General features: G+C 43.7%; 1 protein-coding gene across 4 annotated transcripts in view; it reads right to left on the reverse strand.

Annotated features, from left to right (window-relative positions):
• The window catches only part of ASCC3 (activating signal cointegrator 1 complex subunit 3), a 530489-nt gene extending 506278 nt beyond the window's left edge, over positions 1-24211 (reverse strand). For 2 of the 4 annotated variants that reach the window (XM_037894528.2, XM_037894526.2), the window contains exons 1-2: positions 24062-24210; positions 2498-2648 (exon numbers count right to left, since the gene is read on the reverse strand). In XM_037894528.2, coding sequence (XP_037750456.1) covers positions 2498-2587 — 90 coding nt within the window. In that variant the 5' untranslated portion in view covers positions 2588-2648; positions 24062-24210. Of the gene's footprint in view, positions 1-2497; positions 2649-24061 lie in introns of all 4 variants that reach the window. The other 2 variants (XM_043542702.1, XM_037894530.2) reach the window with 1 other exon arrangement.
• Positions 24212-27043: the final 2832 nt, after the last annotated feature.

The raw sequence follows: 27043 nt of genomic DNA on the forward strand, positions 1-27043 counted from the left end.
GGCTCAGTTTTGGGAATCTCTCTCACATCCTCAGTTGTGAAGACCAATACAAAGAGTTCATTTAGTTTCTCCGCAACTGGTTGTTTAACAGGCTTCCTGCTTCTGCTGTACTAAGCAAATTTTGCTATTACTTTGAGTCTTTGGCTAGCTTTTCTTCAAATTCTCTTTTGGCCTTCCTAATTGTATTTTTACACTTCATTTGCCAGAGTTTGTGCTCCTTTCTATTTTCCTCACTAGGATTTAATTTCCACTTTTCAAAGGATGCCTTTTTGCCTCTCACTGCTTCTCTTGCTTGGTTGTTTAGACACGGTGGCACTTGTTTGGTTCTCTTACTAAGTTTTTTTAATTTGGGGTATATATTTCAATTGAGCCTCTATCACAGTATCTTTAAAAAAAGTTTCCATGTAGCTTGCAGGGATTTCACTTTTGACACTGTACCTTTTAACTTCTGTTTATCTAACTTCCTCATTTTTGTGCAGTGCCCCTTGCTGAAATTAAATGCTACAGCGTTGGGCTGCTGTGGTGTTTTCCCACCACAGGGATGTTAAATTTAATTATATTATGGTCACTATTACCAAGCGGTCCAGCTATATTCACCTCTTGGACCAGATCCTGCGCTCCACTTAGGACTAAATTAAGTACTGCCTCTCCTCTGGTGGGTTCCAGGACTAGCTGCACCAAGCAGCAGTCATTTAAGGTGTCAAGAAACTTTATCTCTGCAGCCCATCCTGAGGTGACATGTAGCCATTCAATATGGGGATAACTGAAATCCCCCATTATTGCTGAGGTTTTTTTTTATTTTTATAGCCTCTCTAATCTCCCTGAGCATTTCACAGTCACTATCACCATCCTGGTCAGGTGGTCAGTACTATATCCCTATAGCTATATTCTTATTACTCAAGCATGGAATTACTATCCATAGAGATTCTATGGTACAGTTTGGTACATTTAAGATTTTTACTTCATTTGATTCTATGCTTTCTTTCACATATATAGTGTCACTCCCCCACCAGCACGACCTGTTCTGTCCTTCCGATATATGTTGTACCCTGCTATTACTGTGTCCCATTGCTTATCCTCATTCCAACCAAGTTTCTGTGATGCCTATTATATATCCTCATTTAATATGAGGCATTCTAGTTCACCCATCTTAGTATTTAGACTCCTGGCATTTGTATATAAGCACTTCAAAAACTTTTCACTTTTTAGCTGTCTGCCATTACATGATATAACTGAATGGGACTCTTTTTCATTAGACTGTTTCTCACCAGATCCCACCCGTACTTTATCATCTTCCATCCTCTCCTCCTTACTAGGAGATAGAGAATCTCCCTTAATAGATCCTCTCCGAAGGGATGTCACTGTCCAAACCATGTAGTCTTTCCCCCAACCTCCTCTGCACCTGCCGGCTTTCCCCCAGTCCTTAGTTTAAAAGCTTCTCTACGACCTTCTTAATTTTAAGTGCCAGCAATCTGGTTCTATTTTGGTTTAGGTGGAGCCCATCCTTCCTGTATAGGCTCCCCCTTTCCCAAAAGTTTCCCCAGTTCCTAATAAATCTAAATCCCTCCTCCCTATACCATTGTCTCATCCACAGATTGAGACTCTGCAGTTCTGCCTGTCTAATTGGCTGTCAGATCAAGGGTGAGACTGTTTTACTATATCCCAGAAAGTCTCATCTATGTACCTCTCTGTCTCCCTTAGCTCCTCCAGTTCAGCCACCCTGGTCTCCAAAGCACGTACACGGTCTCTGAGAGCCAGGAGCAACTTGCACCGAATACACACATCCGCCACCTGCCCATAGCCCCCACTCTGTTGATAGACTTCTGCCTGCAGCACAGTTGCCAACTTTCAAGCAGTAAATAAGCACCCCGACTTTCACAATAAGCCAAAAATCAAGCTAATCCCATTTCAAAACAAGGCCAAAACAAGCCAATCCCTATTAACCCCAACACTCTATGTGACTAGATGCCCCTGGCATGCAGTCTGGGACTGTGGTGGGCCCAACTCTCTCTCCCCTCTTGCCCCTGCTTGTCAGGGGCCGATCAAAAAAAAAAAAACAGAAGCAACAAGCCAAAAACTAGCCAAACAAGCAACTCAAGTCAAAAACTAGCCAAACAAGCAACTCAAGTCAAAAACTAGCTCAATTTCTGTGTTTTTTTCCACAGGTTTGGCATGTCTGGCCTGCAATCTCTTATTACTCCTGCATGAAGTTGCAAAGCCCTTCTATACAGCCAAGCTGCCCCACATGGGTAGCCATTGGTGCAAAGCAGAAGATAGGGCCTTGCACAAACCCTCCAAGCCAAGGTAAATTCAGTCTTGTATGAACATAATGGGATAAGCAGGAAATGCACAAGGAATCTATACTTAAATAGTCTTCCTGATCTTGCCATTAATAAAATAGCAGTTTACCTTAAGGAAACAGAATAAATAGACTCTTACAACATCCACTAGAATTTAAAACAAAAAAACCTAAAAAGATAAAACTTAGTATCTTTACCATTAAGTCACCCAATTCTTCACTATAATCATCTTGTTTAGTGACATTTGAAAAGGAGCGTAAAGCTCCCGTAAGACGAGGTAAGGCCATCTGTTACTCATTCAGTGATCCATACGATGAGAAATTAAGTCACACTCCAACTTGTAGAAACCTAAAAGAGAACAAAAAGAACAAAATGAAACTTTGCTGACACTTTAAAAACAAATTAACATAAGCCTACTTTCAAACAGGTAGAAACAGACATTCATTATTTTTGAGCAGAGGTTCTCAAACTTCATTGTACCATGACCCCCGTTCTGACAAAAAAAATTACTACACAACCCCACAAGAGGGGACTGAAGACACAACCCGAGCCCCACCACCCCAGGCAGGGGAGCCAGAGCCAAAGCCAAAGCCTGAGCCCCGCCACCCCGGGCAGGGGAGCCAAAGCCCAAGGGCTTCAGTCCCAGTGAGGAGCCTGTAACCTGAGCCCTGCCACCCAAGGTTGAAGTCCTTGGGCTTCGGCACCAGGCAGTGGGGCTCTGACTTTGGCCCCGGGCCCCAGCAAGTTTAACGCCAGCTCTGGCGACCCCTTTAAAACAGGGTCCTGACCCACAGTTTAAGAACCGCTATTTTTGAGCACTGAAAACTATGCTAGGGACTTCATGCAAGCAAGCAAAAACAGGGTCCTTTCCTTGACATACACAAACAGGCAAAAATAAGAAGTATGGAGAAGGAAACAGGAAAATAGATAAAGGGATGGGAACTACAAGGACCATAATAAAATAAGATGATGGGGTTACTCTGGTTGGCTCCCCCCACCCCACCTACATGAACTAAAGTTACCAGTAATGGATAAGAGCATAAATTACTTCTTTATCACTATCAACACAAAGGTATTACAGTAAATCTATGTGACTAACATAGTGACAAACAAAGAATTACTATCTATTTGGGAATTCATTTTCAATCAGGAAGTTCTGGCAGATTTCAGTTCATTCAACTGTTTCCAGCAATGTAAAAGAGAGCTTCACCATTGCACTGTTGCTCTCTTGTATCTTCTTCCTTGGAAATGACTCCACAATTTTTAAACAGACAATCAAGGGATCACACAAAGTAATTTTAAAAAGTGTCATTTTTACTCAAACTGAGGTTCACAATATTCACCCTTCCAAACTCTTAAGAAAGAAAAAGGAAAAACAAAATGTTACTGCACAACTAGAAAGAATGCCTCAAGCTACATTCACCTACACACATGAAAACACACCTCTGTTATTCTGCAGCACCACTGTCTCCACAGGGTCTCAGGAACACCATTTTTTATATTGTGTACATTCTTATTTACAATGTGATGTATGGATTCATATCTATATATTTAAATTCCCCATTTTATAATCCTAACTTCAAGCTCCTTCAATCCAATGCCTGCAACCACAATTACTAGTCATAAGAGATGGATATTGTTTTAGATTTGCTTTTAAAATTCTATTAATGCTACCACTGATCTAATAGTCTGCACACAACAATCCTTCCAAACATGTTTAAAGAGCCATTCAGATTTTTTTTAAACTTTATTTAGTGGGATCTAGTCTAGAAACAGAGCAGCAAGAGTGAAAGTGAATTTGCATTATTTTTATTAGTCGTGCATTATCTTGAAAAATAAATAGTACTTTTCTTTTGGAACTGGTAGTTTTCCAAGTCTCCTTAACATTCATCAATGTTTTACAGCTTCATCTACATTTTTGTCATCAGTCTTACAGTTCAGTCTGAAAGTAAATCCAAGTGTAATGTTCAAAAATTATCACATTACAGACAAAAGGAGAAATGCCATCAAATTCACTATAAGGTCTCTCCTCCCTCGGCCAACTAGTATTTCAGGCAACAAACAAGTTCGATGAAAAACACTATTTTGGGACATGCCCTAACTCATCAACCTTGCACAAATTCCAAGTATGAAATTAGTTAAGAGCAATGAAAGCATACGACACTGGAAATGAGGAAGAGCCTTCCACCTCTAATTCAAACTCTGGCCGAGGCCACCAAAAGATATATTCTGTTAGATGTTTAGTGACTTACATAAATTAGTCATCTCAGCATAGCTCCTAGTGAAAAGGCATTCTCATCACTAAAACCATCATTACAAATACCATACATTAGCTAACAACCAGTGTTTCCCCAAATTTTTGAAAAAAAACTGGAGTGCCCACTTCAGAAAAATAAACCTGTTGCATCCGAAAGTGCTAAAGGAGCTGGCGGATGTGATTGCAGAGCCATTGGCCATTATCTTTGAAAACTCATGGCGATCGGGGGAAGTCCCGGACGACTGGAAAAAGGCTAATGTAGTGCCCATCTTTAAAAGAGGGAAGGAGGAGGATCCTGGGAACTACAGGCCAGTCAGCCTCACCTCAGTCCCTGGAAAAAATCATGGAGCAGGTCCTCAAGGAATCAATTCTGAAGCACTTACACGAGAGGAAAGTGATCAGGAACAGTCATCATGGATTCACCAAGGGCAAGTCATGCCTGACTAATCTAATTGCCTTCTATGACGAGATAACTAGCTCTGTGGATGAAGGGAAAGCAGTGGACATGTTGTTCCTTTACTTTAGCAAAGCTTTTGACATTGTCTCCCACAGTATTCTTGCCAGCAAGTTAAAGAAGTATGGGCTGGATGAATGGACTATAATGTGGATAGAAAGCTGGATAGATCGTCGGGCTCAACGGGTAGTGATCAATGGCTCCATGTCTAGTTGGCAGCCGGTATCCAGTGGAGTGCCCCAAGGATCGGTCCTGGGGCCGGTTTTGTTCAATATCTTCATAAATGATCTGGAGGATGGTGTGGATTGCACCCTCAGCAAGTTTGCAGATGACACTAAACTGGGAGGAGAGGTAGATACGCTGGAGGGTAGGAATAGGATACAGAGGGACCTAGACAAATTGGAGGATTGGGCCAAAAGAAAGCTGATGAGGTTCAACAAGGACAAGTGCAGAGTCCTGCACTTAGGACGGAAGAATCCCATGCACCGCTACAGACTAGGGACCGAATGGCTCGGCAGCAGTTCTGCAGAAAAGGACCTAGGGGTTACAGTGGACGAGAAGCTGGATTTGAGTCAACAGTGTGCCCTTGTTGCCAAGAAGGCCAATGGCATTTTGGGATGTATAAGTAGGGGCATTGCCAGCGGATCGAGGGACGTGATCGTTCCCCTCTATTCGACACTGGTGAGGCCTCATCTGGAGTACTGTGTCCAGTTTTGGGCCCCACACTACAAGAAGGATTTGGAAAAATTGGAAAGAGCCCAGCGGAGGGCAACAAAAATGATTAGGGGACTGGAACACATGAGTTATGAGGAGAGGCTGAGGGAACTGGGGATGTTTAGTCTGCAGAAGAGAAGAATGAGGGGGGATTTGATAGCTGCTTTCAACTACCTGAAAGAGGGTTCCAAAGAGGATGGCTCTAGACTGTTCTCAGTGGTAGCAGATGACAGAACAAGGAGTAATGGTCTCAAGTTGCAGTGGGGGAGATTTAGGTTGGATATTAGGAAAAACTTTTTCACTAGGAGGGTGGTGAAACACTGGAATGCGTTACCTAGGGAGGTGGTGGAATGTCCTTCCTTAGATATTTTTAAGGTCAGGCTTGACAAAGCCCTGGCTGGGATGATTTAATTGGGGATCGGTCCTGCTTTGAGCAGGGGGTTGGACTAGATGACCTCCTGAGGTCCCTTCCAACTCTGATGTTCTATTATTCTGTTAACCCATTGTACCCCTCAGCCTCCCACCCCATCCTCACCATGTGTTAGTGTGACACTGGCGGACCAGGTGCCAACTCATGCCAAGATCCCCATGTCTCCAGTGAACACTTACAAATACCTAGCTGGTCAGCCAATCTGACTCACCTATGTATTAGTATTATTAAAATAGGTATTAGAGGAATAAAAATGTGCTTAGTGTTTAGACTTTATTGAATGCTTTAAGTTCTTGCATGCATTAATCTCACATATAACATCTGTATCCCATACTGTACTATAATATTTAACCATTTATATTGTAAGCCTTTATAACTGTGTAAGTCACCAGACAGGAGAGAATGATTAGTGTGAAATATTAGTCTCCAACAGAAGTTGTTACGCTACTATTTGACAAGGAAGGCCCAACCATACCAGATGGACTAGAGTGAAACATTAAAAGGGACAAAATACTTTGTTGTTTACTCTCCCCACCTCCATGGAGATGAGATGAGACTTACCCATCAACAGAGTTTGCAATTGGAAGTGGAAGGGGGAAAAGGAAATAACAGGAGGAACTGGATCTTTATGCTGTGTGGACTTTATGGGACAAGGATCACTAGGCATAAGCAAAAGATGTCCAGTGCTTAGCCCGGGTTAGCCCTAAAGGACACAAAGAGCTTGCTTATTATAGAAGTTTCTATTACTTTTGAAATTTAAGACTAGAACTCATTTGTGTACGTGTACCTCTGAACTTTGTAAATAACTCATTTCCTTTTCCTATATAATCACTCTCTAGATAGTTTATTAAAGGATTGGCTATAGGATTTGGCTTTGCTGTAAATCTAAAGTGCTACTTACCTGTGGAAAAAAGAAAAGGAGTACTTATGGCACCTTAGAGGCTAACAAATTTATTTGAGCATAAGCTTTCGTGAGCTACAGCTCACTTCATCGGATGCATTCAGTGGAAAATACAGTGGGGAGATTTATATACACAGAGAACATGAAACAATGGACGTTACCATACACACTGTAACCAGAGTGATCACTTAAGGTGAGCTATTACCAGCAGAAGAGTGGGGGGGGGGGAGGAGGAGGGGGGGAATAATGTAGTGATAATCAAGGTGGGCCATTTCTGGCAGTTGACAAGAACGTCTGAAGAACGGGGGGCCGGGGGGGTGGGAGGAGGAGAGAATAAACATGGGGAAATAGTTTTACTTTGTGTAATGACCCATGCACTCCCAGTCTCTATTCAAGTTTAAGTTAATTGTATCCAGTTTGCAAATTAATTCTAATTCAGCAATCTCTCCTTGGAGTCTGTCTGGAGTCTTCCGCACTTTGGAAAATGGAGTTGTCCATCTTTGCAATATGATGCTCTCTCTCCTTTCTTATTCTTACATGCTATAATGAACAGTTAAAGGTCAACATTAACAATTTTAAGTATCACAAACCTCTGCATCTGAGGTAGCACCCATTGAAATAAATGTGGCAGCTCACACCTCAGAGCTATCTTTTCAGGTTCTCTGAAAACTCAGGCAAGCTCTGATGCATTGGTTACACTACCCTCACATTTTGAAGGTTTATACAACCTGCTATAAATATAAAGGGAAGGGTAACAACCTTTATGTATACAGTAGCAGAAAATCCCTCCTGGCCAGATGTACTGAGAGGGTTAAGAAGCTCAAATAACCAGCTTGGCACCTGACCAAAAGGACCGATAAGAAAAGAAGATACTTTCAAATCTGGGGGTCGGGGGGGGGGGGGGGGGGGGGGGGGGGGGGGGTGAGGTTTTGTTTGTGCTCTCTTTGTTTGTTCCCTCTCTGGATGGAGAGAGAGACCAGGCAGGTAAAACATCTCCTGAAAACATACCTGAAATGATACATCTAAAATTAGAGAAATTGTAAGTAAGGGCAAGGAAATACATTCAATTATCTTTTGTTTTTAGCTTGTGAATTTTCCATATGCTAAGAGGGAGTTTTACTCCCGTTTTTTGTAACTTTGAAGCTGAGCCTAGAGGGGAATCCTCTGTGTTTAAATCTTTTTATTACCCTGTAAAGTTACCTTCCATCCTAATTTTGCAGGTGTGATTGTTTTACTTTTTCTTTAAATAAAGTTCTTCCTTTAAGAACCTGTTTGATTTTCAGTGTCCTAGACACAAAGGGTCTGGTCGGTACTCACAGTATTCTCAATCCTCCCCAGGAAAGGGGGTGAAGGGACTGGGGGAATATTTTGGAGGAAACAGGGACTCCAAATGACTCCTTTCCTGAATTTTTTGTGTAAATCACTTGGTGGTGGCAGCAATACTGTCCAAGGAGAAGGAAAGGAATTGTACCTTGGGGATGTTTTAACCTAAGCTGGTAGAATAGGGGGTCTCTAATGAGGGTCCCCACATCTGTACCCCAGAGTGGGGCAGGAACCCTGACACAACCATAACAGCTTTCTTAAAAAAATAAATAAATAAAAGCTGAGATTCTGCAGAACAACTGATAGATGCATGTATTCTCTCCCTCCTCATCATGCAGTCCTTACCCTCCCAAGGACGTTGGGAAACGGTCTTAATTCTACGGTCTCTCTGACACCATCTAACATATAGACTTACAAGGATAGTTAAGTTTCCCTCCGGACAGCCTCCAAAACAAGTCAAAGCTTATTGACAAGGTAGTCACTGGTCAGGTGTTGTGCAGGTATCAGTAATTTAACCTTATTCTGGAGGACTCACTTATAAAGATGCAAGAGTAAAATTTGCATTTTAAATTTCAAGCTCTTTCAGACAGTTACTGTCTTATTTTATGGTTTATACAGTGACAAGCACGGAGGACCCAATGCTGAATGAGGCTTCTGGGTGCTACTGTAACTAATAATAATATTAAGTGAAGAAACAACTGGTTTCAATTACTTTGTTTTAAAAGTCACCATTTGACATGAAGTTGACTACATATTCTGTTAAACATTTTAAATCTTAATGTTACTGGAGGCAGCATGCTTTATGACAAGGAACTGAAACTTGTTCCTTAATTTGTTATGTTACTACAAAAAAGTCACTTACCTACTTGACACTTGAATTTCTATATCTGTAAAAAAGGGATTCAGGGAGCTTTGTAAAGCTCTGTGAAATCTACAGATGAAGTCTGAGTACTTTAAATTTTACTATACTTATTTTTAAAATACATGTGATTTTTCCTTTGAAAATTTTTAAGAAGGGGGGAAGCCACAACAGAAGATTACAATCTTAACTACGATCAGCACCAGGCAGGAAACTTGTCAGGCTTTGCTGCTTTAAAGGTAAGCCTGGACCATAATTTTATCAGGCTATTATCCTTAAAGAAAAATGAAATTCAGGTAGATTTCATTATAGTGGATCAAATTTTCATCTTTATATTCCAGCTGGCTATTTAATTTCCCTCCCACTTCTGCCTTTTCCTCAAATAGCACACCTACTTTCCTCCTTTGCCCCTACTCGTGTGTCTCAGTCTATGGAAAACTGTATTTTTGACTCTTGTGTATTTCTGAACCACAGAAGGCAAACTATTTGACCAGTATAGACAATTAATATAGTGTAAATTGAAACAATTTCTTAAACATTAAAAAATGCATATTTACATTTCAGTGCGTGAAAAAATTGCAGGTAAGTTATGGTAAATTCAAGTCTTTCTTTACTCGCTAATGATGAGCCACTCCTAAATATTAAGATTACAACACAAATAGATGAAATTAAGTATAAAGCAAGGCAATTCACAGGTAGAGTTTAGACTACTTCAGCTCAGTCCCACTGTCCTAGCTGTTGCAAAACATGACATGACGCACCCTAAAGTGATTTTGAGTTAAGAACAGAAAATCAAGGATTATGCTACAAGTCAAGCCTTTTGTTTATATTATTTGTGATAATTCTAAACATATTTAATTTCCAATTTTACTGTGTAGGTCTGTACTGTAGACCTAGCCTAATGGTGAAAGCCTGGCTCCAGTGAAGTTAAGGAAGGGAAGCTTTAAAACTGATTTCAATGGGGCCAGGATTTAACCCTAAATAAGCACTTCTGCTATTTCCACGTTTTCTGCTGTCGTCTTGCCCCTCTCATTGAGTAACGAGCCTACCCTGTCCTTGGTCTTCCTTTTGCTTCTAATGTATTTGTAGAATATTTTCTTGTTACCCTTTATGTCTCTAGCTAATCTAATTTTGTGCCTTGGCCTTTCTAATTTTGTCCCTACATACTTGTGTTATTTGTTTATATTCATCCTTTGTAATTTGACCTAGTTTCCACTTTTTGTAGGACTCTTGATTTTTAGATCATAGAAGATCTCCTAGTAAGCCAGGGTGATCTCTTGCCATACTTCCTATCTTTCCTACACAGTGGGATAGTTTGCTCTTCTGCCCTTAATAATGTCTCTTTGAAAAACTGCCAGCTGTCTTCAATTGTTTTTCCCCTTAGACTTGCTTCCTATGGGATCTTACCTACCAACTCCCTGAGTTTGCTAAAGTCTGCTTTCTTGAAATCCACTGTCTTTATTTTGCTGTTCTCCCTCCTACCATTCCTTAGAATCATGATCATTTCATGATCACTTTCACCCAAGCTGCCTTCCACTTTCAAATTCTCAACCAGTTCCTCCATATTAGTCAAAATCAAATCTAGTACAGCCTCTCCCCAGTAGCTTTCTCCACCTTCTGAAATAAAAAAAAACTGTCTCCAATACATTTCAAGAACTTGTTGGATATCCTGTGCCCTGCTATGTTATTTTTCCCAACCAATGTCTGAGTAGTTGAAGGTCCTCATCACCATCGAGTCCTGTGCTCTGGATGCTTTTGTTAGTTGTTTTTAAAAAGTCTCAGCCACCTCTTCTTCCTGATTAGGTGATCTGTAGTAGACCCCTATCATGACATCACCCTTGTTTTTCACCCCTTTTATCCTTACCCAGAGACTGTCAACAAGTCGGTCTCCTATTTCCATCTCAACATCAGTTCAAGTGTATACATTTTTAATATATAAAGCAACACCTCCTCCCCTTTTTCCCCTGCCTGTCCTTCCTGAGCAAGCTGTACCCTTCTACACCAATATTCCAATCACGCATATTATCTCATCAAGTTCTGTGACGACAACTATGTCATAGTTGTGTTTGTTTACTGGCATTTCAAATTCTTCCTGCTTATTCCCCATACATCTTGCATTAGTATAGAGACATCTAAGATACTGATTTGATTCCCCCCATTAGTTCTGTCTTCCTTATCCCTGCTGTAACAGCCCATGTTCCCCCAAATTCTGACCCTTCTCCCAGGTCTCCATGTTTTGGCTTATCCGTGGGCTTTGGTCACCTGCCCGCTTCGAACCTAGTTTTAAAGCCCTCCTCACTAGATTAGCCAGTCTGTATCCAAATACGTTCTTCCCCTTCCATGATAGGTGAACCCCATCTCTGCTTAGCAGTCCTTCTTGGAACAGCATCCCGTGGTCAAGAAAGCCAAACCTCTCCTGGCAACACCATCCACGCAGCCAGGCATTCACCTCCAGGATACATCTGTCTCTGCCTGGGCCCCTACCCTTGACTGGAAGGATTGAAGAGAACACCACCTTCACTCCCATCTCCTTCACCCTTACTCCCAGAGCCCTGTAGTCACTTCTGATCTGCTGAGGATCAGACCTTGCAGTATCATTAGTGCTCAAATGGATGAGTATCATTGGGTAGTACTCAGAGGGCCAGACGATCCTCGACAACCTCTCCGTAATGTCTCAGATACAGGCCCCTGGCAGGAAACATACGTCCCGGGATGCCATATTAGGGCAACAGATGGATGCCTCCGTCCCACTCAGAAGAGAGTCACCAAACACCACTACCCTACATTTCCTCCTGGGAGTGGTGGCTGTGATCCTCCCAGCCGTGGGGGTACATGGCTTCTCCTCCTCCACTTTTCTGGGTGATTCCTCATCACTCGCTGCCAGGGCAGCACATCTGTTTTCCATCACCATGGTGGATGGGTTGGGAGTAGGGGTGGAGCACTGCCTGCTGCCAGAAGTAATCAGAAGCCAGTGTCCCCTTTGAGACAGAGCCATATCCTCCTCCCCTAGTGGTGTGACAACAGTCCTCTGTAGCTGGATAGCTTCCTTGGCCTTGGATGTTTCCATGTGACTGCTCTCGAGGAATTCCTTATGGGCACAGATGCTCCTCAGCCTAGCCACCTCCTCCTGTAGCTCTCCCACCTGCTTTCTGAGAGATTCCACCAGCAGGCATCTTCCACACTGGATGGTCCCCCACAGCTTGGCTTTCTGAGAGTGGGAAACACATCCTAACTACCATGGGGTTTTTTAGATTAGGCCAATCATAAGCTTGTTTAAATGACAGGCACTCAAAACATTTCACATAAACTAGCAAACACCTGCTTTATGGGGCAATGTCTGGTCATTTCCCATAAGTCAGACTGAAACCTGTAACCATGAAGTGAAAAATTACTTTGTATCCCCCCCCCGTACCCTGAGCTATTCAGTCCTCTTGCTGCCCTTGATATTTCACTTCTCACACTATTAAGAGGTTATGCAAATATGTATATTCTGAAACAGAACTTGACACACTGTCCAAAACTATGTATTACAGCCAGTGACTACTATTGGACTACTATACATGGAACGAAGGCAGTTCAGAAAACAACCTGAAATAACTGATAGGCTGAACAAAGCAACCAGATGAGATGGCAAAAATAACAAGGGGGTGTGTGCCAACAGTTTGCCACTTGAGTTCAGTCTTGGGTCCACTTCTTCTGAGTGATGATCTTCAGGGGTGCCCAAGGCATGGAATAGGCACAATTTTATTTGTGTATATATATCAAAACAGGTTATTGTAAAGTCTCAAGCACTTTTTAAAGAGAACACTGGTTTTCTCAGTCTACTTCATAGTAAACAGTTGTTCATATAATAAAAAATCACCACCAAAACACACATCTTTGTGACAGTACCATAGGAATAGCCAAGAATTAATTAAAACTTTTGGAGAGCATCACAGATTTTAAAAACGCAATCCCAGCACTGAATATCACAAACACATTACTATAATAAGCTACAGCAATATTTCCAGCTCTGCACTGAAAAGGAGGGAGGGGAAGTATGTGCTCATTACCCAGGCTGTATCTATCCTATAACTGACAATACTCCCACTATTTGTGTGCTCCTTTTCAAAACAAACACAACACGAACACAAAACTCACTACTCCTTTCAAATTTTTTTCATTTTTTAAAACAGTCTCATCCTCATGTAGGCCTGTAAGCCATAAGTAAAAAGATAATCACTTAAGTTTAAAAGAAAGCTTTTTCCCAGAATATGAATTTTTAAGTAGCGCTGAATAACTTAAAGTGGCTCAGATATGTGTCCTTTGAGCACTGTGATAGTTCTTTCCTGGAATTCTGATAAAATTGTGAGGTCCCAGAACAGAACTACATTTCTAAGACATCTCTCACTAAGCCTTGCCATTTGGCATGGGGATGAGTGGAATGGGGAAAACCCATGGCTGAATTCAAGATAAAGGAGTTATAGCCTTCTCTTAGGATTCTCTTCACACATGGAAGACAAATTGATGCTCCACACTGATAGCCATAAGCCTTCAGGACTAAAAAGAGAAAGATCTGACAAATATACAGGATCTCTGCTTTCATAATCCAATATTCCCAAAACAATCCCATCTAAAAACATTAAACTCACATGACAAACACACACAACCCAGTTTATTTTCAAGTGAAATAGTCCAGCTTTTTTTAAAGGAAGAATAAATTACTTCCTCTTTTCATGGAATTCTAGTGCTGCAACATGAAAGTGGGTGAATGAGAAGTAGCTACACTGATCTGAGTTCCAGGACTTGCTCTAGTCAATTCTGGAGCAGTGTCAAAAGCACTTACAGTATGTCTACACTGCAGCTGGGAGCACAGCTTCCAAGCCTGGGTAGACAGACTCACGCTAGCATACAAAAAACAGCTTGTGTGGATGCTGTGGCTCCAGCAGAGATTCAGGCTTACCACCTGAGCTCAAGCCCATTCAACACCCTACGCTTGACGTTGGGTAGCTCAGCTAAATAAACTTTATTAAGCTTCCAAAGCTGCACTTCTTTTAAGTTTTATTACTCATCAACTGAATTTTTATCCACTCCTTTAATTTTAACGATTATGTTCACATTCTACCTATCTCGGGTACTTTTATAGCCTTTGGCATTGTCGTAACTAAGCACCTCACATTATATATTCTCACTACACCCTGTGCAGTATGGAAGTACTATTAACCTGATTCTTACAGATGAGGAAATGGGCACGCAAAAAGGATAAGGCCTGGTCTATGCCTAAAACTTAGGTCGACCTAGCTACTTCACTCAGGAGTATGAAAAATGCAAACCCCTGAAAGACGTACCTAAGCCCCGGAGGACACTGCCAGGTCGACAAAAGAATTCTTCCGTTGACTTAGCTACCACTGTCACGGAGATGGATTTACTACAGCAACGGAAGAACCCCTTCTTTCACTGCAGCAAGTGTCTACACCGCAGTGGCTTCGCTGCAGCAGTGCCACTGTAGTGCTTAGTGCAGACACAGCCCAAGTGTTTTGCTCAAAATCACACAAGGAGTTTGAGGTAGAGCAGAGATCTCCAAAGTCTTAGGCTAATACCATATCCACTGGCCATCCTTCCTCTCTAGACATTTGTGTCTTCAAGGGCACTTTTTCTCCAGTGCTGTGGTTGGTCTTTGCAGTCAGATCTGTAATCCTCTCCAAAAGCAACAAGGAGTCCTTGTGGCACCTTAAGAGACTAACAAATTTAGTCTCATATGCTCAAATAAATCTGCTAGTCTCTAAGGTGTCCCAAGGACTCCTCATTGTTTTTACTGATACAGACTAACATGGTTACCCCTCTGAAACCTCTCCAAAAGGAAACTGAATGGTTTGGGGGGAGGAGGGGGTCTACTGCCCCACCCCAAACCTTTTGAAAGACAGGAAACAAAAGTCTTGAGCTAGCCAGATCTTATTCTGGCATCTTAAAATCAATCACCAGATTCACAAGTATATCCCCACCGAAGTATGGTAATGACTAAAGTAAAAGGCCAGATCTGGAGCTCTATTCACTGCAGCCCTCTCAGTCCACTGGGTATAAAATCTCTGCTTCTCAGTACAGTAGTTATAGAAATTGTTTCTGTACCCAGCAAGTTGCCTGGCCTTAAAAGCACATCCTGATTGCTCTCTTGCTTTCTCCTGACCCAGACCCAGCAATTCCAAAATGATTTTTCAAAGGCTCTCATAACAAGAGCAGCTAGAGCTAAAACAACAATGATGTAACTGTAACTTGTTAAGCGCTTCAAACACCAGTTTTGAATGGCATATGACAGTAATCTCAGTTCATGATATGCCAGCTGCTACAATAATGTCAGAATTGAAATAGGGAAAGCAGCAAAGCATGTTAGGAAAGGTGTGTTATTTTTAAAAGATGTGATGTTTTATAAAAACTGCTATTACCAGAAACACCTCAACAGCATATTACAAATGCTTTCAGGACTAGGAAACATTTTTGAGCATTGACCCATGACCAGTGAGAAGACAAAATGTCAACAATGAAAAACATACATCCCTCCTCTTAATGATTTATTTAATAGATTATAAACAAAATTACTATTCTTCTGAGTATTTCAACTAGTCGTCCTAAATTACCCAAAAAAAAAACAACACCCATTTGTGTCTTGTAATGCTTAAAAGTGAGAAAATGGAAATGGGAAGTAATCATCCAACATTAAAAGCAGTATAATAGCACAGGTGCATGTTTGAAAACAAAGCTGATCAGTTTCTATACCAGATGCTTTTTTCTGTGACTTTGCATGGAGTTGCTTTTCTCAGAAAGGACTAATCTCATTTTAGCTTTCTTACTAACTGTATTTGCAATGCTAGATAGAGATGATTCCAATACCCTAAATATCAAGACAAATGCTGAAGTAAGTGTAACTCCTCCCATTGATTTCACTGAAAGTTAGATCAAACCCTCAAAGAGCACATTAAGGCATCAAGGTCACATGGTATTCAAGAAAAGGAGTACTTGTGGCACCTTAGAGACTAATCAATTTATTTGAACATAAGCTTTCATGAGCTACAGCTCACTTCATCGGATGCATGCTGTGGAAAGTGTAGAAGATCTTTTTATACACACAAAGCATGAAAAAATACCTCCCCCCACCCTACTCTCCTGCTGGTGATAGCTTATCTAAAGTGATCACTCTCCTTACAATGTGTATGATAATCAAGTTGGGCCATTTCCAGCACAAATCATACACATTGTAAGGAGAGCGATCACTTACTTGGGTGCGGGGAGGTATTTTTTCATGCCTTCCCCTGCTGCAGGAATATCCGGTGCTTGGCAGAAACCCCATAAGTTCCTGCAGCTGGAGGAGGCTTGTGGTCCAATCTCTCCCTTGCTGCTGGTAGTGCCCCAAACAGGGGCTCCTAGCTGCTAGTCCCAGCTGGGCTGGGGAGCGACAGGACTTGTTCTTCTCCTGCATGGCTGCTCCTGGGGAGGAGATCAGCCTCTGAGCTTCCTGCAGCACGAACAGGTACATGGAGGTGGGTCTGATCTCCCACCCAAGAGCAGCCATGCAGGGGAAAGACAAGTCCTCTCTCTTGCCGGCCCAGCAGCTAGGATTCCCTGACTGGGGCACTCCCAGCAGCAAAGGGGAGATCAGACTCATCTCCACCTCCGGGAACCTCCTGCAGCTACAGGAAGCTCTGAAGGCAGCACAGAAGCGTGGGAGGCAATTCCATGACCCCCCGACAATAGGTTTGCAACCCCCTCTCCCTCCAACAGCCCCCATTCGGGACAGGGCCACCATGGTTACAACACACTGAAATTTCAGATTTAAACATCTGAAACGTGAAATTTTCAAATTTTATGGCCATGAAATTGATCAGAATGGACCCTGAATTTGGTAGGGCCCCACTTATATGCAACTGCCTGCATACACAACATCTCCCAGTGTTAAAAAGCCCAAGGGCTGTAACAAGTGCATGTGCCCTAAGACCCAGAGATTCTAATATCTCTCAACATTGTTATTTTACTGTTACATACTACCAAGAAATCCATTCTGACAGTTTGTGACAAAGGAACCACTAGCAATGCTGCTTAACAGATGGGCATGCAACAGGCTGAAGACCAGAAGCAATTATTTACCAGAAGCACTTGTTAATCGGAAATAGGTTTAAACAATATTTGCAAGCATGCTGTATAGATGCTGATTTCCAAAATTATAAACAGACTAAGTTAAAGTCCCCTTGTCTCCTCTTGTTTTATGGCACTGACAGGCTGAGCAGCACCTTCAACACATAACATGCCAGCTGACTGGCAAAATGGCAACTTCCTATTTCATTATTTTGTATTATATTTAAGACAACTTAAAATTAGCACTGATTTACTGTTCTTTGTACTGAAAGGAAGTGCAGCTTTCTTTTAAACATTCCAATGTGTGCTAACTGGAAACAAATCCACCAGCTGTTGCACACTCCTCCTGGGCGGTTTGCCTGTGTCACTGGCAATATGCTCATGAGAACACTTTAAAGATACCTGTATAATTTCTCATATAAAAAGGTTTCACTATATTTTGATCACAGTTGCTAAATGCAGGAAATAAAGTCATTCCAGGAAAAGGGTAATGTCTAGATTTACTATGAATGGCTGAGACACTAAGGGAGAAATAGCCCCTTGGGATCTCACAGTCAGATCAATAATTTTCAGTTGTAAAATGTTTGAAGTGCATGTTAGACATTTATTGATGCCCCCTTGGAATGCATGTACAACTTTCAAGCACGACGGCTATTTCTATGTGTCAAAGTGTATTTTGCATTGACTGATGTATGCTCATTCCTTAACACTTACCTATTTCACAATTAGAAAAATTCCAGCAAGAATTTAATACTACTCTCCATAGGAGATAATTTTCAGAAAGGTAGGGGTATATTTTTATGAGTGCACCACAGTACAAGGAAATATCTTCTGTACTTATTCAGCCCCCATTACTGTAGTATGAGACCACCACAAAGTCTTGTGTCTTTATCTTCACAACACCCCAGTGAGGCAGGGAAGTAATATCCCCATGTTACAGTTGCAGAACTGAAGCACAGAAAGACTAAAGGCTTGTCTACACCAGTAATTCTCAACCAGGGGTACACGTTCCCCTTGGGGTACTCAGAGGTCTTCCGGGGGTATTCAAGATCAGTGTTTCTCAACTACAGGGTTGCAGCTCCAAGGTGGGGCATAGGACAGGTTTAGGGGAGTCGCAAGTGCAGGGCCGACATTAGGAGTGGCAAGCAGGACAACTGCTCAGGGTGCCCCACAAAAGATAAGTTACACGTTTCAGCCCAGCGGCCTGGTACTCAGGCTTCAGACAAAGCTCACAATAAAAAAAAGAGACTCAAGTATCACATTGAAATGCAAGTATAATATTTATATAATTATATGGTAAAAATGAGAAAGTAATCAATTTTTCAGCTATATAGTGTGCTGTGACACTTTTGTATTTTTATGTCTGATTTTGTGAGGTGAAACTTGGGATACTCAAGACAAAGCAGACTCCTGAAAGGGGTACAGTAGTCTGGAAAGGATGAGAACCACTAGTCTACACTATAGAGCCTTGGCCAACATAACTATGCTGGCAGAGCCCCCTAGTGTTGACACAACATAAGCCAGCAGAAGTTCCTCCGCCTGCATAGCTACATCATCTCCCTTAACAACATTAACAATGCCAATAGAAACCTCTTTGTTGGCATGTGTGTATCTACAATAGGGGTTCTGCCAGCTGAGCTACCTCATCTAAGGGTGCAATTTTCTCCACACTCCTAGCCAGAGTATGCCAGCTAAACTTCATAGCTTAGACCAGGCCCAAGTCACTTGCCCAAGGTCACACCGGAAGTCTGTGGAAGAGCAGGAAATTGAACCTCCCGCATCTCCAACTAACACCCAACCACCACCCCATCCTTCCTCTACTCTGTACACCTAAGAGGGCATTATACCTCTGAAAACTAAGAGGGAATATTTACTTTAAAAGACAGAATTGCAGGTTTCACACACTGCACCACAGAACATGAAAGACTACGCCAGGGGCTAGCAGAAAGGCAACCAGACAGGATGGCTCCAGTGGCAGTTGCTATGGGGAGGTTTGGCCTGCAAGACTGTAATAAATGGCTGAATCAAACTGACAGATACCTGTTCAAAGAGGACTGATCAGACTACACAAATAGCTCATTTCAAACCAGCTTGCACTGTATGTTAATAGGTGTTATCTTAAATTGCTTTGTAATAGGATACATATCTCTGGAATGGAGTGTTTTTTGTTTTTTTTTCTTTGCCTGACTTAAAGGCCATTTTCGTGTTCAATGAAAACATGCTGGTTAAAAAGTGTTTAACAGAAAGCTCAAATATTGCTACCAAAAGCAATTTACCAGGAGAATGTCTATGCTATTATTTGGTATAATGTAGTTTTCCAGCAATTTTAAAAAAGTATTTCCATTTCTACTCAAATTATATTAGGAAGTACAATTAATCAACGAATTAACTGTACTCAAAAGGACAGTAGTCCCTCAATATTACAAATGCAATTTAAGATTTTCTTAAATTTGAGTACTGTGTATTTTTGTTGTGTTACATGAAATAGATTGTATGCATTCCAAAATCTAAAATGCATTTTGATGCATGTCATGTCAACTTTAGTTCTATGGAGCTTACTAGCCAAAAAAGCTTATTAAGAAGTGCATTTATCAGTTAATACTTTGGTATTCAGTGATATTAATTCCAATTTCCAGTTACAACATTCTTTCTGGTATTATTTCTGGCAATCTGCCAAACAAGAAGTGGTTATAACATTTTTAGGATTTTCCATGATGTGTTAGTCCAAGCCGTCTTTTTCATATTGTATAGCTACACAGGAATTTGTTAGTCTCTAAGGTGCCACAAGGACTCCTCATTGTTTTTACATTAAATTGTGTTCAGTACTTCTCTAACAATACGTCACTACTACTTCAGAAACTTTCTACACATCCGTACATTTGGGGCACATTGCTTGGTAAATGTAGTCCCAATTGGTGAAATAAAATAAGTTGTTCTCAGCAATTTGATATGGTAATCAACCAATGTATTCTTTAAATAAGAACACATGTACTGAAGTCAAAATGTAATGCTACTCTGCCCTTCTCTCTGCACAGTGTATTAGCATCAACAATGAAGTCAATATTTCTCTGAAATAATATTTATTACCTTATGCGAGTTTACACTGCAACTATTCAGCAGACAATACCGTATCAAGAACAAAAGTGGCAGCTCTTATTTTAACATTTCAAGAGTACAAGTGTGTAGGAAAAACAGTTGACAAGTTTAACCTCAGAAGGTTAAAAAAATTTTTTTTTTAAATGAAAACTTAAAATCTGCAGTTGTTGGCACTCATCCAGGGAAAGTCTTCTATTTGTTCTGTGCAAGTGGATTTTTTTTAAGCTGTTTATAAGTGCTCTTCATTCTTTGTCATTCCTTTTAGCTAATTCAGATGTTTTACTAATTACATGGAATTTGATTAAATATCAATAAATGTACTATTTCAAATGTTCACCTACTCGCAAAAAGCACTTCTCTGGCAGCAATTTATGATGTAACAATGAACCTTAAAGAGTGAGAGCACTTAAAGCAAATTAGAAAGGGGTTCAATGCACAATGGAATCTGGCATCTATATTCCAAGAACAACTCCTTAAAATTTGTAAGAGGCTGACATAAATGGTGATTGTTCTGAAACCACTGACGAGATCTTCAGAATTGCCCTGCACGTAGTTTCCCGTTACCTCTACAATGTTGGTTGTGAAAAAGTCCATTCCCCTTTTCTGCACTTAAGTCAGAGATATTTTAAAACACAAATACGCAGCATCATTTGTTGTTTGCCTTGAAAGAAAATTCCATGATATTTAATATTATTATTAGAACATGATGTACAGTTGACAATATTCAACTGATTCAGACAGAAGGCAGTAATCCACATATTCTTTCCAAAACATGCAAGTACAGTAGAACCTCAGAGTTACGGACACTTCAGGAATGGAGATTGTTCGTAACTCTGAAATGTTCTTTAACTTGGAACAAGATGTTACGGACTTCAGCCACGTAGGGAGTTGGGGCTGCAGCCACAAAGTGTGTGGGTGTCAAGGCTCTGAGTGGGTGGGTGGGGTTTCTGACCCTCAGGGTGCCACGGCTCCACGTGGGGGCCTCAGGGTGTCTTCCCCAGGGGAGCACCAGGGCTCTGGAGTTTAGAGCTGGGGGGAACACTGGAGCTTGAGGCTTCAGCCCCATGGCTCCACTCCCGGTTTCAGCCTCGCAAGGAGCGCTGGGGCTCAGGGCTTCAGCCCCACGGCTCTGTTCCTAGCTTCTGCCCCACAGCGTGGGCCGGGACTCAGGGCTTCACTCCCGGTTTCAGCCAGTGGAGGGCGCACCAGGGATCAAGCAGGGAACAGAGCCGGGGGGCTGAAGCCCCGAGTCCTGATGCTTGCCCCGGTCTAAAGCCCTGATCCCCCACTGCTCCTAAGGGTCAGAAGCCCCAATCCCTCCCTCCAACCCCATGGCTGCAGCCCCAACCCCCAGTTGCTGAAGCCCTGAACCCCAGGACTAAAGCCCTGATGCAGCACAGTATTTGCTGTTTTGTTTTGCTTTTTTCGGTCTCCCCAGCTGCTTGATTACTTCCGGTTCCACAGGGTGTCCAGTTGACCGGTAAGTCCATAACTCTGGTGTTCATATCTTTGAGGGTCTCCTGTACCCTGCTTTAATGTCTCCAAGAGGTCCCTCTGTCTCCTCCTGAAAACTGTTTGGCTTGGTCTCACAACATTTTTAGTTGTCTTATATTCTCTACAGTTAAAGTCCCATGTTACAGACTCACTCCTGCTATTGATTGAGAACTGGATGAGGTTCCTCCAGAATGTCACCACCGCTTCTTTAATCAAAGAAGATAGATAGGAAGAGAGCATCTAATATTGCTTTAAGAGAAGTGATATTTCCACTACAATTTAATCTGCTAGGAACTACAAACTCACCTCTATTCCATACAAAGCAATTAGGAACACATGCTAAAAGCCCTAAATATTAATCTTAATGTGTTTTGTTTTACCTTCTTAAGCAATAGTAACAAGTATAGAGTCCCTCATATTCAAAAGGTAATAAACATGTATACGTTAATAGCTTAACTTAAATGGCCCAACTCCAGAAGTGTTAACTTCCACCACATGTTGTGATAGTCACATGTAGGATCAATGAGTCTTTAAAGATTATAGGATACACCAGTTCAAAGCAGCACAAAACCCTGCCATAATAGATGCGAAAGCTGCACACATATCTCCACTGGTGCAATAATCAACACCTTCCCCCACACATCTTTCAAGGGTCCAATGCCTATCACAACACGTGGTATACCTCATCCAGTGCAGCAAGTGCCCCAACAACAACTATGTGGGTGAAACCAAACAATACAGTCTTAAATTAATTCATACAGAACAATGACACAAGGCAAAATACACCGTATCACCAGTAGATGAACACTTTTAATAGAACGATCACTCCATATTTGACCTCTCAGTCCTCAGCCTCAAAAGAAATGTGCCCAGCACCTTCAAAAAATTTTGCTGGACACTAAACATCACAGACTCAACAGACACTGGTTTTAGGTCTCATTACAACTTGGTCTTGAACAGTCTCTAACAACATGTGTTAACTCTTTATGCTTAAAAATCTGTTCCACCTTGTGCTCAGTGTCACAGCCAAATACCTTTCCCACACCTGAAGAAGAGCTCTGAGTAAATTTGTCCCTTCCATAAACATCAAACTCACTTTCTCTTTTTCATATCCTGGGACCAACAGGACTTCAGCACCATTACACACAAATTTTATTTATGAACTTTTGTAAAACCTGACCAAGTTTTTTTTAAATCTTTATTTTGTTTTAAATTCCACCTGCATATTCCCCAGCAGTGTTTGAAATCCAAGCAGGAGAACACTAAGAACTGCAAAGTGTTACAACAGTTTCGAAAGTGAAACTGACTTAATTGATTTATCATGTCCAAGAGAAAGGAAACAAGAACAGTAAGAGCTGTAGCGTAAACTGGATTTGTAAAATGTTTAATGGCTAATAATCCATACTTGTTAACAATTTTAATAAGGACACTGTTATCAAATGATTGTCCGTTGACACTGTCCCTACAAAACATCTACCCCCACAAATGTGCCGGCTGGGGAAGCAAGCAAGCAATCTTGAAGCCAGGTGCACTGGAAGCGCACAGAAAACAGCCAGTCGAGACACCCGGGGCTACACACAGAGCAAAGGCCGCAGCACAGGCTACATGAAACTGACAGCCCGGTGCCGGCGGCTGGGCACGGAGCAGCCGGGAGGGGCCCGGCACACAGACGCAGTGGGACAGCTGCGGCCGGGCTCCGCTCTGCGGAGCGACAGAGCCGATGCCGATGCCCCCAAGCTCCGGGGAGCGTCACCAAAGAGCGCCCCGGACCCTGCGCACCCGCCGGGCAAGCTCATCCCCCGCTGCCCCCGGGGGGGGGGGGAGGGAGGAGACAGCGCCGTTAGGGAAACTGAGGCACGGAGAGGGGCGGTGACGCCGGTTATACTCAGCCCTGCGGAGGGAGCGCGCCCCACCAGCCAGGCGGCCACAGGGCAGGGCGAGCTCCGGGAAAAGCTGCGTCCCCGCGCCGCCCCGTGGGCAGGAGAATAAAGCCCCCGCCCGCGGGAGAACAGGGCACCCGGCCCCAGCGCGTCCCCGCTCCGAGCTGAGGAGACCCATGGCGGGGCCCAGCAGCCAAGGCCACGTAGGCACTGCCCGCCGACCCCCTCCCACGAGATCCCGACCGCTCACCTGCCTTCCGGCTGCCGCGAAGAGCACAGCGCCGGGCGTGACACGGCCGTAAAGCGAGGGAGAGCGGGAGGGGCCAGTTGAGGGAGAGCGGTGGGTAGATCCCGATGGACGCCACGCCCCCACCCCCTGTCTGGCCCATCCCTTCGCACTGACGTTAATCCCGTATTGACCCCGCCCCACGCGCAGCGCCCTGCTTGCTGATCCCAACTGACAGATACAGACTTCCTGCCCCGTGCCGCGTTCTCCAAAGCGCACTGCCCTGCTGTCCCCTACCGCGCTGTCTCCGCCCCCGGCGTCCCCTGCCCCCCGCTAGCCCCTGTGCCCTCTGCCACGCCTGTCCCCATCCCCATCCCCACGGCCACATTGTCCCCTCCCCCCGCTATCCCCTGTCCCACTGCCACCCCTGTCCCCACTGCCACACCTGTCCCTTGCCCCTGCTATCCCCTGTCCCCATTGCCACACCTGTCCCCTGCCCCCCCGCTAGCCCCTGTCCCCACGGCCACACCTCTCCCCTGCCCCCCCGCTAGCCCCTGTCCCCACGGCCACACCTGTCCCTTGCCCCTGCTATCCCCTGTCCCCACTGCCACACCTGTCCCTTGCCCCTGCTATCCCCTGTCCCCGCTGCCACACCTGTCCCTTGCCCCTGCTATCCCCTGTCCCCACTGCCACACCTGTCCCTTGCCCCTGCTATCCCCTGTCCCCATTGCCACACCTGTCCCCTGCCCCCCCCGCTAGCCCCTGTCCCCATGGCCACACCTCTCCCCTGCCCCCCCGCTAGCCCCTGTCCCCACGGCCACACCTGTCCCTTGCCCCTGCTATCCCCGTCCCCACTACCACACCTGTCCCTTGCCCCTGCTATCCCCTGTCCCCACTGCCACACCTGTCCCTTGCCCCTGCTATCCCCTGTCCCCACTGCCACACCTGTCCCCTGCCCCTTCTAGCCCCTTTCCCCATGGCCACACCTGTCTTCTGCCCCCCCGCTAGGCCCTGTCCCCACTGCTACACTGTCCCCTGTCCCCAGCTAGCCCCTGTCCCCACTGCCACACCTGTCCCCTAACCCCTGCTAGCCCCTGTCCCCACTGCCACACCTGTCCCCTTCCCCCACTAGCCCATCCCTACTGCCACACCTGTCCTCTGCCCCTCACTATCCTGTGTTCCCACTGCCACACCTGTCCCCTTCCCCCGCTAGCCCATCCCTACTGCCACACCTGTCCCCTGCCCCTCGCTATCCTGTGTTCCCACTGCCACACCTGTCCCCTTCCCCCGCTAGCCCATCCCCACTGCCACACCTGTCCCCTACCCTGCTGTCCCCACCCCTACTGCCATGTGTGTACCCTACCCCAGGCATCCGCTACCCGCACTGCCACTCTTGTGCTAATCTAGACCTTCTATACCTGTACCCTACCTCCTGCTATGCCCTACCTCTACTGCCACACCTGTACCCTTTCCCTCATGCTATCCCCTGTATCTCACCCGATGCTATTCCCCTACCCTGCATAGACAGACCTCAGCGTGCATATTGATCCTATGCTCTGCTCTCTGCACCCCACCCACATGTATACTACCCCACATACTGCTCTGATATACCATTCTCTGTTTCCACCCACATACGTCCCACCCCTCATGCTGCTCTATCCCCAGCTCCATTCCCACTCATATACAGTTCTCATCCACATATTTTACATAGCATTTATTGTCTCATATTCCTACCCCTAGTCCCCACTACACACTGTTTTTCCTAGCCCCACCCATATTGTCCCTTTCTTCCATATACTGCTCCCTACTCTGACTTCCCCTACATACTGCTCCCCCCACTCCACTTAAATCTACATACATCTGAGCCAACCTCAGGCCTCAGTTATTCACTCATACACCCAGTACAACTTCCCTGCCCCTTTTTATACCCCTTCACATGCTGGTGAAAATTGGAATGTGGGTGGATTCAGGCACTATTTCAAGTCATATATGTAATTGTTAGGAGGACGTGGGGAACTGTAGAGAAGAAAAGATATAAGGATGTTGAGCACAGGAGACTCCTGATTTAGAAGCGGCAAAGAGTCCTGTGGCACCTTATTGACTAACAGACGTATTGGAGCATAAGCTTTCGTGGGTGAATACTCACTTCGTCAAATGAATGTAGTGGAAATTTCCAGAGGCAGATATAAATATGCAAGCAAGAATCAGGCTAGGCATAACGAGGTTAGTTCAATCAGGGAGGATGGGGCCCTCTTCTAGCAGTTGAGGTGTGAACACCAAGGGAGGAGAAACTGCTTTTGTAGTTGGCTAGCCATTCGCAGTCTTTGTTTAATCCTGAGCGATGGTGTCAAATTTGCAAATGAACTGAAGCTCAGCAGTTTCTCTTTGAAGTCTGTTCCTGAAGTTTTTTTGCTGCAGGATGGCTACCTTTAAATCTGCTATTGTGTGTCCGGGGAGGTTGAAGTGTTCTCCTACAGGTTTTTGTATATTGCCATTCCTAATATATGATTTGTGTCCATTTATCCTTTTACTTAGGGACTGTCCAGTTTGGCCGATGTACATAGCAGAGGGGCATTGCTGGCACATGATGGCATATATTACATTGGTGGACGTGCAGGTGAATGAACGCCATCATGTGCCAGCAATGCCTCTGCTATGTACATCAGCCAAACTGGATAGTCCCTACGTAAAAGGATAAATGGACACAAATCAGATATTAGGAATGGCAATGTACAAAAACCTGTAGGAGAACACTTCAACCTCCCTGGACAACAATTGCAGATTTAAAGGTAGCCATCCTGCAGCAAAAAAACTTCAGGAACAGACTTCAAAGAGAAACTGCTGAGCTTCAGTTCATTTGCAAATTTGACACCATCAGCTCAGGATTAAACAAAGACTGTGAATGGCTAGCCAACTACAAAAGCAGTTTCTCCTCCCTTGGTGTTCACACCTCAACTGCTAGAAGAGGGCCTCCCCGATTGAACTAACCTCGTTATCCCTAGCCTG

This window comes from Chelonia mydas, chromosome 3 (genome assembly GCF_015237465.2).
Source record: "Chelonia mydas isolate rCheMyd1 chromosome 3, rCheMyd1.pri.v2, whole genome shotgun sequence".
NCBI classification, from domain to species: domain Eukaryota; kingdom Metazoa; phylum Chordata; order Testudines; family Cheloniidae; genus Chelonia; species Chelonia mydas.